Below are 15,896 nucleotides of genomic sequence, written 5' to 3'. Positions count from 1 at the left end.
GTTGCTAGAGTGAGCAAAAAGAAAAATTCCGTTCCCAAAACCATTCTCTTTTCCAGTGGGTGGTAGCAGGAGCCCCAGCCAATCCTCATGTCTGCGTCCTTGTAAACCAGAGTGCCTTCCCCTCAGCCTTCCTGCCCAGGGAACACTGAGGAGCAGACGTCCTTCAGCCTGCTCTCAGGCCCAGCCAAACCCATGGAAGTTGAAGCAGGAGTGTAACCAGACACCCAGCCCCTGCTTCCTCAGGGAAAGCATGGGGGGACCCCTGGATATTAGTCAGCAATACTTGAAATCCCATCACATCTGGCTCAGTGCCAATGCGTCTAGGTTTCTGTTTTTAGGAGGAGCCAGAAAAAGCCAAGCATGAGTCCCTGGCATCATGCAAAGGTACAAGAAGATCCCAGCCCAGAGCAAGGTGCATGGCTGTAAACTTAGATCACTGAAAGCAGAGATGGCAGCAGTCAAATAAGGACACCTACGGTGTCATTACTAACTGCTCAGATAAGACAGGAGACAGGGTGCCATTTAGTTTCCTCCCACTTTAAAAATCTTTCCCTGAGACTCCAGTAAAGTGCGAAGGGGGTGGAGAGGTTGCTGCACACGTGGACCATGCTCCGAGTTAGAAGCATTTAACCAGATTCTCCCGACAATTGTTTCAAACAAGACAAAAAGGGCTGTGGTCGCTAACAGCAGGTCTTCAGCTGCAGGTTCTGTATAGAAGGGAAGCAAGGAGAAACACCCCAGTTTCTCCTTAACATGCAATTTTGAAAACTTCTTCTCCATTCTGAAACAAAGACATAACTGTAATCATCTTACTTAGGGAATTATTATTCAAGTAAAATACTAAAATATCCAGCTAGCAAAAGCTTCTTCAGCGGACACGTAAATTTAGAAATTGGATCATAAACATAAGAGAAACCAAACGGGCACAAATGTTAGACATCATCAAAGATGTTAGATGTCATTTCTAAAATACCCACGTGCAGCGAAAATAATACACTATTCACACTTTAGGAACCCAATACAACTACCACATACACATTAGAACACCCACAATCTAAAATCTAGGAATATTCTTGACTAATTTCTGGAGAGATGCCAGATCCATTTTTAAGCACCCATGAAATGAAACACCAATTTGATCTTAAACCAACATCAATATTTATTTATATCAATATTTTATTCAAGCAAGCTTTTACATTGTACAAAGCCATGTAAGATGTGAGTGGTCTTAAGTACAGATGTAATCAATCTCCGAGGCCATCCCCACCTTGTTAAGCCCCTCCAGATCAAAACTGATTGAAAAGCTGTCTAGAAGGGCAACCTCCAACTGGCGCAGGTTTGGTTTCATTTCAAGTAGGATTTCAAACAAAGTAAATTCTCCAACACTTGCTCAATGATGAATAAAAACTGTAAGCAAACTTTGAGGTAGATGTCTGATAAACCTTTCATCTACTCAGTATATGGATGATACTAAGTCGATTAAAATGGGCTAAAAGTCTGCCTAAGGTTTGAACTAATACTAACAAAAGCATGGGCTCCTCTGGCCTCTTCCTATACCTGGTTTCTTTTGGGAAAACTGATTAATATTATCTAAGTCCAATAATGAAAGCACCCCAAAAAATTAAAAACAGAACATATGATCCAGCAATCACTCTTGTGGGGGATACCCAAAACCAATGAAAGCCGAAATGCAAACAGATACGTGGACATCAATTTTCATGGCAGCGTTAGTCACAATTGCCAAAAGGTGGAAGCCACCCAAGTATCCATAGCAGGTAAATGGATAAAAAAAAAAAAGCAGGCATTCCAAAGACTATTACTCAGCCCTACAAAGGAAACTGTGACACACACTACAACATGCAAAGTGAAATAAGCCAGGTATAGGACAAACACTGTGTAGTACCATTTATATGAAGTACTTAGAGTAGGGCAATTTGTAGAGACAGAAAGGAGACTGATCATTGTCAGGGCTGGTAGGAGGGTGGAATGGGAAGTCGCAGTATTTAATGGGTGACAGTTTTAGTTTTGTGGATGATGGCTGTGATGGTTGCACAAAATGGGAATGTGTTCAATGCTGCTGAATTTATACATTTAAAAATAGTTGAGATGGTAAATTTCATGTTATGTCTATTTTATCACAATTAAAAATAATTGTTTTGTTTTTTAAGATTTTATTTATTTGTCAGAGAGAGAGAGGGAGGGAGGGAGGGAGGGAGTACACCAGCAGGGACAGAGGCAGAGGAAGAAGCAGGCTCCCTGCTGAGCAAGGAGCCGGATGCAGAACTCAATCTCAGGATCCCAAGATCATGACCTGAGCGGAAGGCAGACGCTTAACGGACTGAGCCACCCGGGGAATCCCTAAAAATAACTTTTAAAAGCACCTTGTAACCTCACAAGTTGCTCAGTAGCTAAAAAGCCTGGGGCGCTTGGGTGGCTCAGATGCATAGGCCTCTGCCTTCGGCTCAGGTCATGATCCCAGGGTCGGGGGATCGAGCCCCGCGTTGGGCTCCCTTGCCCAGCAAGGAGTCTGCTTCTCCTTCTCTTTCCCCACTGTACCCCCTGCTTGTGCTCTCTCGCTCTGTCAAATAAGTAAATAAGTAAATAAGCCCATAGCCTTAAGTCACTCATGTCATTAAACAACTTTAACACTTGTCCAGGCCATCCATTAACTGACATAACCAAACACATCTAAAGCAAGTTGCCATAAAGCCAGAGACCAGACACAAAAGGTTTCTACAATTAAAAATATAAGCCAAAAGGTAGATAATACATAAGAATTAACAGCCATAGTGCAAGAACCTAGTGGATCTTTCCTGCAAGGATTGAAAGAAATGAACAAGGCATAAGTATAGGCCACGAGAACACATAATTATGACAACCACCAAATAATACTGGAAAATATAGGAAAATTCTCTTTGCAAAAATGTAATGTTATAAGATTTTAACTCATTAAATATGAAACTATTTATAGCTAAATAAAAATCCAAGTGCAACCTTGCTCCATGCCAACCGGCCAAAGTGCATAAAGGCAAAGAGCTTAAATCCTCCTGATAAACAATGTGACCAGCCTTGGTTTGCTTCCTTGACACACTAGGAAAAACAAACCTTCTCTTCCAGATGACTAAGCACAATTTTCTACCATCAAGACCAAGTAAAACCAGCCCTTTCCTTAAGTGCCATGATAATTTATATCATAACATTTGAGAAGCTAGCCCAACCTTTCTGACCCCAGATACTTGAAAATTTCTAGTCTAACAGAAAATAGAGCCTTCCTGGAAACATGCTGGGTGATTGTTTGATTCCTGGTTTCTTCTGGTAGACCTGTGCTATCCAATATGACAGTCACCAGCTAGTGTAGATATTTAAATTAAAAGTTCATTTTCAGGGCACCCGGGTGGCTCAGTGGGTTAAGCCCCTGATTTCGGCTCAGGTCATGATCTCAAGGTCCTGTGATTGAGTCCCGCATCAGGCTCTCTGCTCAGCAGGGAGCCTGCTTCCCTCTCACTCTCTCTGCCTGCCTCTCTGCCTACCTGTGATCTCTGTCAAATAAATAAATAAAATCTTTTTTTTTTAAAGTCCATTTTCTGTGTATTAACCATATTTCAAGGGCTCAGTTCACCACATGTGACCAGTGGCTACTGGGCAGTGCAGGTATAAAATGTTCCCATCATTGTGGGAAATTCTATTGGACAGTCCTGCTTTAGAGGGTAGGTTCCACGGAGGTAGGAAACTTCTGATCTTTTCACCAGTGTAACATAACACCTCTCACAGAGACTGCCAAGTAGGAGACATTCAACAGACATAATAAATAAATATTCAAGAGCCAATGCAGTAAATGGAAAGGACTGAAGAAAACTCTGAATAGTGTCCTAGGGTTTGGGTGTAAGAGAGAGGAGGGGGCACGTGGGAACCACAGACTCCTATAGATTTAGGATCAGATTCAGAAGAGCTAAAACAAAACAAACTGAATTCCCAAAAGTAGCAAAGAATTTGACCCTCTCAAAAAGTGAATCTTGCTACCCAAAATGTGCCTAGTCCATGGGCCAATAGCTCCCCATCAGGTAAGAGCTTATTAGAAATGTAGACTCCCAGCCCCTATCCCAGGCACTACCGAATTAGAATCTATATTTTAACAAGAATTCAAACACACATTAATGTATGAGAAGCACTGGCCTAGTTCTCTACCCTCCAGATTGAGCAAGTAGCTCTCACTCAGAGATTTAGAAAAAACAAAAACACTATGTACAACTGCATGTAAATCTATAATAGTTGTGATAAACATTTCAACTAAAAAAAGGACCATTTCTAACAAGCTTGGAACCATACCTTAAGCTTTTTTTGTATCCCTTCTCTACCACCTCTACCCCAACTGTACCCCCACAGTATAGGAAAATATGAAATACACATAATATCCGTGAGTTCACATATCCAAACACATTCACAGCACTATGAAGAAAACAAGTGGCACTTCACAGACACTGATACAAGGTATGCCAGAAGAACGTTATCTACTTCCATTAAAAACTTTAAGCTCGGGCGCCTGGGTGGCTCAGTGGGTTAAGCTGCTGCCTTCGGCTCAGGTCATGATCTCAGGGTCCTGGGATCGAGGCCCGCATTGGGCTCTCTGCTCAGCAGGGAGCCTGCTTCCCTCTCTCTCTGCCTGCCTCTCTGTCTACTTGTGATCTCTGTCAAATAAATAAATAAAATCTTTAAAAAAAAAACCACAAAACTTTAAGCTCTATTTTAGTAATAATTTTAAAGTGGCAGGAGTGATACAGTGCTATGGTAAACCAAAAGTTATGGTTATAAGAAAGCTATCCTGATTATTCAATGATTCTACCTGAAATGAAATCATTTCACATGTAACCCAGGGCTCTCACAGTTTTCAGGAGAGTTACTCCACTGATCAATTAGGTTTCTTTACCTTCTTTTTTTTTTTTTTTTTAAGATTTTATTTATTTGACACAGAGAGAGACAGCGAGAGAGGGAACACAAGCAGGGGGAGTGGAAGAGGGAGTAGCAGACTCCCCACTGAGCAGGGAGCCTGATGCTGGGATCAATCCCTACACTCTGGGATCATGACCTGAGCCGAAGGCAGAGGCTTAACCCACTAAGCCACCCAGGCGCCCCCTGCTTTTTTTTTTTTTTTAAGAAGTTATAGTTCTTCAAACTAATAACCAGTCCACCAGCTGCAGTGGCAGTGCACTCTGGACACAAAATTCAAGCTGTTTCAGAAACTTTATCTGATAGGAGGGAATTTTTTTTTTTTACTCCTTTACCCAGGAAATTATGTTGATGAGAAATGTTAAGAACTTTTCTATGTGTTTAGAATTATAAAATACCTATCCAGGGGCGCCTGGCTGGCTCAGCTGATGGAGCATACTATTCCTGATCTTGAGGGTCAGGAGTTTGAGCCCCACATTGGGTACAGAGCTTACTTCAAAAAATAAATAAAAGCTTTGCATAAATTACTTATACTTGTCCCTTATATTTTTATGTACTTCTCTAATCTTCCAGCTGTTTTTATACCTTCATTACTTTTATGACAAAAACAGATTTTTTAAAAGGATTTTTCTATGAAACATAAGAGTAAATGAAAGATGCTCTCCAAGTGTTCTTGGACTTTACTATGAAAATATAACTAAACTGAAATTTACTTATTTCTCTCATAGGAAGCTGCATTTAAGCAAGTTAAAAGCACAGCGGAAAAGAACATAAAATGTCAAGAGGGAAAAAAGGCTTAATTCCGAGTTAGCCCATCCACTGCCCCACCACAGAAAGAAACTCCTCCATCAGATCCACTGGCCTTGGCCTTTGGGGAGCCTTCCACACCCACACTAGCTCACTCAGTTTGGTACCTATAATCACTTTCGATGACTGCTAAGGGCTTCTTGTCCCCAGCCCAAACTTTTTAGTTCTCTTGAACCTTGGTTTTGCGAGTGTCAGAGTGTAGCAAACATACTCTAAGGTGACCCCCCAGTGAATTACATCTCTGTACTAGTCTCTTCCCTTGAGTTTGGGTAGAACCCATTACTTGCTGCTAGCCAAGAGCATATGGCAAAGGTGATGGGATGCCACTCCTGTGATTACATCATGTTAAAGAAGACTTCAGCTTAGCCGACTCGGGTGAGAGATTCTCCTGCTGGCTTTGAGGAAATGGGCTGCCATGTTGTGAGAGATCTACCAGAGGGCTGCCTGGCAAAGAACTATGGGAGGTTCTAGGAATTGGGACTGGAGGCAGCTCACAGCCAGTAAAAAAATGGGGACCTGAGCCTACCACAGCATGAATAATGTCAACCACATACATGGCCCTAGAAGGGAACCCTAAGCTCCAAAAAGAAGCAAGCTTGACTGCAGCCCCACAAGACCCTGAGCAGAGGACCCAGTGAAATTGCACCCAAATTTCTGACTCAAGAAACTGTGAGACAAAAAAGTCTCTGTTGTTCGGTTAGACAACCAACTCTTCATCTCAGCTCAGGTCTCAATCTCACGGTTCTAAGCCCCACGTTCGGCTCCACACTGGGCATGGAGCCTAATAAACAAAAATAATGTTGTAAACTGCTCAATCTGTTATTCAGCAATAGAAAACTTCAGTATTGGTTCTTGTATATCAGCAGACACTTATCTAAGGACTGATTATTAGAATGAATGCTAATTCTTGGAATTGTACGAAGTCTTATCCTTCCAATATGGAAATACGTCAAACTTTAACAGCACCTACAATCTCATATTGGCCATTCACATTTTGGTTTGTGGAACGCTAGTGGATTTTCCAGTGTGGATTTCCAAATTTTCTGCCATGTTCTTCTTACCATCCTTCTCTCCCTGAGCTGCATCTTCTACCCCTTAAATGCAGACGCTGCAGACAGAATCCCTGTTCTAGCAAGCTTCCCAGCTGCCAAAGAGCATCCACTGTCTAAATTCCAACAACCTGAGAAAAAGCAGTAAATGGAATACAGGTGGTCTCCAAGGCGTAGCTAAGAGAAAAGTACAATACAAAAGGCGCAAGAAGAATACACTTTTTCCTATTAATTTCTCCACCAGCCCTCTCCAAAATTGTTAGGTCATATACAAACCCACACTGTGGAAGGTATTGAAGGTGAATGGGCAGTGGTCGAAAACGATACGGTATTTCACTCAAGAAAAAAACAAAGGCAAATTCGCAGAAATCAGATAAACAAGAGAAAGCAAACATATTGCAAGCAGGTAGAAATGAAACATTATTCACCATAAAACATGGTAAAGACAAGTAAACACAAGCTGTCATCAGTGCTAGTCATTCATCAAACGAGAGCTCGCACCAGCTTTGCCACATTCATATGAAGTACCCTTTGTGATTCCGGAATCCTATGCCACCAAGCCCCTTTCTAATCATTATTTTCATTTCCCAGGTACTTCAAACTCAGAAAAGAAGAACCCTGTGTGAGGGGTTGGGGGGGTGTGTGTGACAGAAATATTCCAAATACATCTCTTTGTAAATGACACTGGCAGCCTGGTTGACAGTGCCTACAGTGTGATTACCAGCCAGACTCAATGAGGAGCAAATCCTGTAAGAGCAAGGCCCAGACCCAGACTTCGTTACTAAGGTAGACCCCACTACTAACACAGTAACTCTCAAACAACTTTTAAAGTCGGAACATTCCATCTCCAAATCCCACCTGAACATCAAAAAAATCAGCATATAAAAATAACTTTTTAAAAATATCTGTAAAAATAGTAAAATCTCCATAATTGAATGAAGTACTGTAAGATGCCGATTGTAACATGCAACATTATTTTGTAAATGTATGTGGATAACTGTCAATTAAATTTTGTCACAAAATGTTAAGTGACCATGGGCTTTAAAAGACCTATTCTGATTTCAGAGCTGTTACAAATGTGAAAAAAAGGTGCATCTCAGAACTGATGGAACACAGTACTGAAAAATGTGTTTCGCGGGTAATTATTAAACACAGAGTCTCTTAAATTGACATGTATTCATAACCAGTAGTATTCTCAAAACTATCACTTTGTTTCACTTCTCATTTGAAATGAAGAGTGGATGGCACTTATGTTAATTTCTAACAGACACCTTGCACGAATTTTTTTTTTTACTTTTTTTTTCTTGTACAAACTTCGAAACTGATGGATTCCTGGTTTGAAAATCATCTCATTGTCACTAATAGAATTATGTATCAGGAGACAGATAAACCAGGCCTACTTAAGTGAAGGGACTGAGCATAGAGCCAGAAAACTATAAGCAGCAGTCATGAAGCGAGGTCTCTAAGGTTCTGTCTGTGTTCTCCTCATAGAAACCAGAAATCAAACGAAGCATCAGCATTCTCCCGTGCAACACTACAGGGAGGGCAAAGCAATTAATAAAAAATGTCTGTCCGTTTTCAAAGTTGCTCTTTTGTGAAACAACAATCCTCTACTTCCCTGGTAGAATACTGATGACTGACCACTTGCTCTGCTAATCGATTCACCTACTAGATGGTTTCGTTCTATTAGAACAGCACCCAACTTCTCAACTACAAACACCTTCTTTGTGTGCTCTGAGGGGTAGAGACCGTAGAACATTACCTAATCAGGCACATGCCAAACACTAGCCTCACAAGAAGATCCTGCCATACGAGACCATTTGTTCTTTATGGAAAATTCTGGAATTACAGAACCTTTCAAAACTTTGTAGCATTTGCTATACTCTGACCTAGAAATTTTGATTCCCCAAAGTATGCTGATAATCTGTTAATGCTCTGCTCTGCCTGGCTTCATGAGAACTGGAGATTATTCAAGGAGGTCAGAATAATCCATCTTCTCCAGGTGTTAGTCCCTTTTTGCCTGGTTTCTTGCAAGGTGATTCACAGGGGACTGCAACACCACTGCGCTGGGGTGGGACTGACTGGAGACTTCAGCTAAGGGCTCCGTCAAAATACTTCTAGATGTCTCTATTACAGAATTCCTCATTGTATCATTCATTTCAATCACTTCAAAATCCATTTCATTCCATTTTTCTGCCTCCTCTTCTTCATTGTCATCCTCATAGTCATTTAGCTCAGAACTAGACAGCAAAGCTTTCTGGTCCTCGCTTTTTCTGTGCCCTTTTCGCTGCGGATGGAGAGGTGCGGTGGCTAATTTATAGAGCACGGGAAATAAAACAGTGGTGGCTATCGATGCCCCCAAACAGGTGTATAAAACCACAGGCAAATCAGGGTACTCTCCTTGAAGAATTCCAATTATTGCAGGAATAGCCATTTCTCCCAGGGCGGCACCGACGACAAAAAACGCTGCAGATTTCCCGTGGATGGTGGTGTACTGCTCAATCCAAGAAACGCCACTGGGAAATGTGGTTGCCATGGAGGCCCCATACACTGAAGTCGCTATCCAGAGGCAAACCGGGCTCTTGTCGAAAAGCACCAGCAGTAAGGACGATGCCAGGCTGCCCATGTTGCTTAACACAATCATGGTTCCAGGTTGTAAACACGTAGCAAAAAAGATTGCGAGGCCCCTGCAGGCTGCAAAGGTCCCCCAGAAGATGGAGTTCAACCCAGCCGCTTCACTTTCTTTCATGCCAGCGTGGGTGGTCGCAAATGAAAAAACATAAGAGCCGTATGTGACCTCAGCTCCGACATAAAAAAAGAAGAACAGAAAAAGGAGACAGAGAAGGGCATTGTGGTATTTAGCTCTTCGAGACCTCTGAGCAGATGTTTTTGCTTTTTCCTGCCTTGAGCTTTTCTTTAAAAACAGAGCCAAAAAAAAGATAGCAACTACAAAGACGTAAGTACCGATAAGAGCATACGCCCACAGCAGATTCATATTGTCGGGTACTCCGAGGACAGATTCTGAGTCAGCTTCAGATGACTGGTTGAGGGCAGAATGGCTTGAGTCAGCCTCTGTGCGGTTCTCAGCAGACACCGTCGTGCCCAGTGCCAACTTAGCCAGCAAGGGAGCCAAAAAGGCACCCAAGGCAAAACTGAAGTGTAAGGCCTGCATATGGGGGGCTCCTCTGTCCCCCCAAATAGCCAAGATTAGGACGTTACCACCTACCAATGAAAGATGAGGAAAATTATTTAATCATAGTAACTTAGCAAAAAATAGTTCATTACTCTAAGGAAGAGGGGTCTGTTTTACATGGCACAAGGATTAAGGTATTCTCAGTTATCCAATGTGGCAACTTGGTCGATTTTATGATTAAAGGACTCTAACCTACCACCATGGGAGAACTCTGAGCTTTGGGAAAAAATCACATACAAATGTGATTCTACAAGCTAGTAAACCACTACTTCCTAGAGCCAGGCACATTGGCCCAAGGCGTTTTACAAGACAGTTCTCACACGAGGCTGGCAGGGGGTAGGGAGGGTGGAAAAGAGATGGATATTTATTTATTTATAAACATTTTAAATACATATGTTATAATCAGATAATGGCCAAATTACCAAATAACCTGTGGAGGAAAATTATTTATGTATATAGCAGATGCAAAACACACGTTCAGAAACCTGAACACTGTAGGATTCTGCTGGGCCCATTACAGGAAACAAAGGCGAAAGGCAAGAAGCATTAAGTGTGTTTTCTTTCTCTTTAACATATTTGCAGATAAACATACAACTTACCCCATAATTTCACAACCAAACCAAGCCTAAAGTATAAAATATCCCCACTCTATCAGGTGACAATAAAGCAGGGGAAGAAGAGAGCTGGTCTTAGGGGTGGACAAATACTAAGTATATTGTTTAGTAGGTTTTAAAAGATAAAAAGACACATGGAGGGGCGCCTGGGTGGCTCAGTGGGTTAAAGCCTCTGCCTTCGGCTCGGGTCATGATCCCAGGGTCCTGGGATCGAGCCCCGCATCAGGCTCTCTGCTCGGCGAGGAGCCTGCTTCCTCCTCTCTCTGCCTGCCTCTCTGCCTACTTGTGATCTCTGTCTGTCAAATAAATAAATAAAATCTTAAAAAAAAAAAAAAGACACATGGAGAGGATCTCCTGTAGAAAGACAGGGGCTTTTTGCGAGGGGGGAAAAAAAAAAGAGAGAGAGAAGGAAAAAAACACACAGCACAGGTTTCTCTTAGTTCAAAAGGCAGCGTGCTTTTTAAATTGGATAGCTGCTTCTATGATTCTTCAGCCAAACATGGTTCCAAAGTTAGTTTAACCTATTAAGCCATCAATTCCTCCCACACTACATTGATCAAGTTCTATCCCAAAATGAAAACCCACTCACCTGCACCATAATTACCCACATGGGGGACCCATTCCTGTTTGGATACTGCAAGCCAATAATCCCTCACTGAACAGAATTCTTTAAATTTACTCAAAACCAGGCACCCTACTTGGCAGGAAGAGTAGTTGCCAGAGGGTGGTTCTGACTGGGTGATCCCATGAGTAATTCAGTAGGTCGGTGTCATTTTACAATGCAAATGAAAATTTGATGTCATCTGCTCTACTTTTTCCAGTAGGAAGTCCTACTCCCAGAGAAGACCCTGCAGGGCTCACTGACCTGTATCCAGAATGCCAGCTGAGACACCAAAGACGGACATCATGACAATCAGTAATACTGCTGTCTTACAAAACGGAACAAGATAAAGACCAACTGTGGTAGTCAACATTGACACCCCTGAGAAGAAAGGTAAAAGTCAGCTATAAGAAGCAATATTCACAGAGTCATGAATCAAGTCGACATCATAAAAACTCCCATTAGTGCAAGGTAGGTCAAATTACAATTGGGTAATAGTAAGTAGATGAGAGGTTCAGCGGCTATAAACGGTTATTTCCTTTACAAGCTTTCATAATCTTTACGGACTATAAAATATAAGCTAATCTAACACAAGTACATTTCTAGCACTGCTGATAATCAAACCATATACTACAGGGCAAAGTTTTAGAGCAAAACTGACAACTCAAATATATTTAGATATTTCCTATTTTAAAAAGAGACTTTTGGGGCACCTTGGTGGCTCAGTGGGTTAAAGCCTCTGCCTTCAGCTCAGGTCATGATCGTGGGGTTCTGGGATCGAGCCCCACATAGGGTTCTCTGCTCAGTGGGGAGCCTGCCTCCCTCTCTCTCTGCCTGCCTCTCTGCTTACTTGTGATCTGTCTGTCAAATAAATAGTTAAAAAAAAAAGACTTTTAATCAAAATAAATACATCAAAAAATAAATAAATAAAAGGAGACTTTTAGGTATGAGGTAAAAAATTAAAAAGAAAAAAAATAAAATGCAGCTATGATAGTTTGTAGTAGAAATGTATTAAGTAATTTAGCTTGGGAATAGGGAGGGAAATACAAGAGAGTGATATGTTCTCAACCCACTTTGGAAATCTGAGCAATTATTCATTTATTCAACAACAACAATATATTAATTCCTCTTACTTCCAAAGCAGTTTTATCACTTTAATCCAGATTTTTTTAAACGTGTCTATCTCTTCAAAAAAGAGGAAGTTAAAAGCTTTGCCATCTATTTGAAGGGCGAGGTAGAGAAGTCTGGAGGAATCATAAACATGGGGCAGCTACAAAAATCTAGCCTACGTCATTTGGCCCCCCAGTACTTCCCCTCAGTTCAGGGCCTAGAATGGGCAGGTTCAAGGAATTCATTCTAGCCTATGTTCATTGGCCCCAGAAGATGTGCCCTAAACCCTGACAAGCAGAGTTCTTTGGACAACTAGTACATGATGGGGGGGGGGTGCCTAAATTACAGTGATGGTCAGGAAGGCTAAAGATTGTAACACATTCTAGGGCTAATCTAAATTTCCAGAGCAGCCCCACACAGACTCCCGGTAACTGCTGAGATGAAAACAGGCACCAAGGAAACCCGATTTCCACTGAGGACACCAGAACACTACCCATTTGAGTTGTCAACCATAGTATGTTTCACATTTAAAAACAAACTGTAAATTCCTTGAAAGTAGCCATAAAAAGCTAAAATTGGTCTTCACTTACCCAAAAGTAGAAAATGATTCAAAATGTCAAGAAGAACTCCACCAATCACTGAGCCACTCAAAAATCCAAAGGCACGGCCCACGAAAATCAGAGAAAGACTGCTTATATTGCGGTTCACGTTTGTTGCCAAATCTTGAAATGTAGGTCCCAGTATTGCAACACTCATTCCCTGAAATTTAGAAAGACAAAATCTTTTATTTATAATCATTAAGATAGTGTTTATCTGGGGTGCCTGGGTGGCTCAGTGGGTTAAAGCCTTTGCCTTCGGCTCAGGTTATGACCTCAGGGTCCTGGCATCAGGCTCTCTGCTCAGGAGGAAGCCTGCTTCCCTTCCTCTCTGCCTGCCTCTCTGCCTACTTGTGATCTCTGTCTGTCAAACAAATAAATAAAAAATCTTAAAAAAAAAAAAAAGTGTTTATCTGTGTGGTAGCTTTTTTCACTTTTTTCACTTTTTTCATTAAAAAGGGAGGAGGAGGGGTGCCTGGGTGGCTGCCTGTTGAGAAGCCAACTCTTTCTGATTTCAGCTCCGTCCTGACCTCAGGGTTTTGAGATCGAGCTCCACGCTGGGCTTGGAGCCTGCTTGAGATTCTTTCTGTCCCTTTCTCTCTCTGCCCCTCCCCCACCTCTGAAAAATTAAATTAAAAAATGAAAAGGGTGGAAGGGATTTCAGTGAAATGTAGGCAATCACTTTAAATCTCACAGTCAGGAAAAATTCAGGATGACAGTACTAGGACTCCTAGAACTATAGGATATTGTATTTGCTGTGTCAAATCCTACTGGTTTTCTAGTTTTACGACTCTCAAGTTAAAAAAATTTTTTAATTTTTTTTGGCGCTCTGCTGCAATTTTGTTTCTTTATTGAACAATACCACAAAACTCTTGTATAACAGTGAAATGTAACATTAAAATCATTTTTGAAATAGTTTTGTGCAGTTTGAAATATACTATATGCACAAATAACACAGGAATTTGGATGTTAAAAATTTAAATTATCAAACCAGCTTAAAAATTTAAATTATCAAAACAGCATTCCTGTTTTCTGATGCTGTCAAAACAGCAATATTTCTGGATGCACATGGTATCCTTCTTCTGACACACCAAAGTACACAGGAAATAGACAATTCAAATGTTTCTAAATCTGTATTTCTCTTCAAAGAAAACCCCAAGCCATCAGAGAATACTTGTTGGACACTTAAAAATATTTATTGGATATTTCTAATGGGTCCATGCTTCAAGAATAATTCATTCTAATTGGACTGCTCTGCTCAAAATACAGGTTTGCATCCTGCCCAAGCCAGAGCAGTCCCAGACTAAGGGCAGAGTGAGCACTGGTACATGGAGGGAAGGCTGAGCTCCATCTCCAATCCAATTCCTTGCTGATTGCAAAGCACTTAAAACAGGACCTGGCACAGGTGAGGGCTCAAGAAGCATCTGCAATGATTTTTCTTTTTTTCAAATCAAAATACTCTAGGAATCCATTGTCACTCAAGCGAAAGACGCTAAGTGACTTTCTCAGAGGACTGAGAAGTGACTCTCCTCAGAGGGACTGACTCACCCTACCAAACCCCCAAGATCGCAAGTCTCTACAAGTGGTGAGAGGATCTCCAGAAATTAGGGACTCGTGGGACAGCCAAGGGGTTTGTCAAAAGGCTCTTCTAGTCTTGTAGTTTGCTCGAATCTAACACTGAAAGATGTAAAGGTTTGTTTTACATAGGATTGTGGGCAGAATAAGAAACACATTATTCCTGCCTCCACCACTTAAAACCAGCTGTGTGGGGGCGCCTGGGTGGCTCAGTGGGTTAAAGCCTTTGCCTTCGGCTGTGGTCATGATCTCAGGGTCCTGGGATGGAGCCCCACATCTGGGCTCTCTTGCTCAGCAGGGAGCCTGCTTCCCTTCCTCTCTGTCTTCCTGCCTCTCTGCCTACTTGTGATCTCTGTCTGTCAAATGAATGAATAAAATCTTAAAAAAAAAAAAGAAAGAAAGAAAGAAAAAGAAAAGGAGAAAAACCAGCTGTGTGGTCCGGAAGTCATTTTCCCTGTCTGGGTCTATTTCCCCCTTCTGCAAAGGTAAGGGGTTGGTTGAACTTGGTCAGACAAGGAAGAGGAAATACCAGAAAAGCAGCTTTGTGTAATAATCTGGGGTCTGCGTGGACTCGTGAGGGGCAGGGCCTATAGACCTGGCAATACCCCCTTGCATCTACTCCCCACCCCACGCAGAAGTAGGAAGGTTTGCTGGAGCTGACAAATATACTAGGAAAATCAATTTCGCACTTGACAATAACCCTCCAACATTAGAACATTAGCAGTGTGCCCATTTTTCCGATTAGGAAACTAAGGTTGGGGGCAGATGAACGCGCCCAAGGTCACGCAGTTTGCAAGTGGCCGAGGTGAGACTCGAACTCAGAAGTCGGCGTTCTCTGCAGGACGCCTGCTCAGGCCCCGGCCTGGGAGGATTCCAGCCCCGGCTCTCACCAGCCCCAGGAAAGCAGCACACAGGATCACGGTGATGAACCAGCGCAGGATGCTTCCAGCCTGGCGGCCCCGCCTGGAACCCGCCACCGCCTCCGCCTCATTCTCCGCCGCGGCCTGGGCCCCGAGGAGCCGCTGCCCGGCAGCCGGGGCCCCGGCCCCACGGAGTTCCACCTCCAACTCCAGTTCGGCGGCTGAGGAGAAGCGGTCTTGCCGCCGCCCGGCTTCTCAGCGGAGCCTCGGGAACCGGGAGCCAAGCCCCGGCCCCGCCCCTCCAGGCCCGGCCGTCCCCTCGGCAGCCACTTCCCCAGGACCTGCCCCTCGTCGGGGCGGGGAAGTCGAACTTCGGGACACGCCGGGTGTTGCAGGCCGGTGACGCCAGCCCTTCAGCCCGCGAGGTGCCGGAGGGGGTCACGTGGCGGAAATGTGGCCTCTCGCCAACCGCGGCCGCTCGCAAACCGGAAGTTTCTGTGGTTGCCTGGGAGACCGGACGTGGCGCCCGGGCCGTCGCATCACACAC

The 15,896-nt window shown here is 42.9% G+C and overlaps 1 protein-coding gene across 1 annotated transcript; it reads right to left on the bottom strand.

Annotated features, from left to right (window-relative positions):
- Positions 1-7,196: 7,196 nt before the first annotated feature.
- Positions 7,197-15,511, bottom strand: MFSD4B (major facilitator superfamily domain containing 4B). Its single transcript, XM_047734514.1, has 4 exons — positions 15,380-15,511; positions 12,909-13,077; positions 11,473-11,589; positions 7,197-10,022 (listed from the first exon to the last, which is right to left on the bottom strand). Exons 2-4 carry the CDS (start codon positions 13,072-13,074, stop codon positions 8,806-8,808), a joined length of 1,500 nt encoding a protein of 499 aa, XP_047590470.1. The 5' UTR covers positions 13,075-13,077; positions 15,380-15,511; the 3' UTR covers positions 7,197-8,805.
- Between the last annotated feature and the right edge of the window lie 385 nt (positions 15,512-15,896).

This window comes from Lutra lutra, chromosome 6 (assembly GCF_902655055.1).
Source record: "Lutra lutra chromosome 6, mLutLut1.2, whole genome shotgun sequence".
Taxonomy (NCBI): Eukaryota; Metazoa; Chordata; class Mammalia; order Carnivora; family Mustelidae; genus Lutra; species Lutra lutra.
The sequence above is the reverse complement of the archived record's forward strand: the minus strand, read 5'-3'. Positions and strand labels throughout refer to the sequence as shown.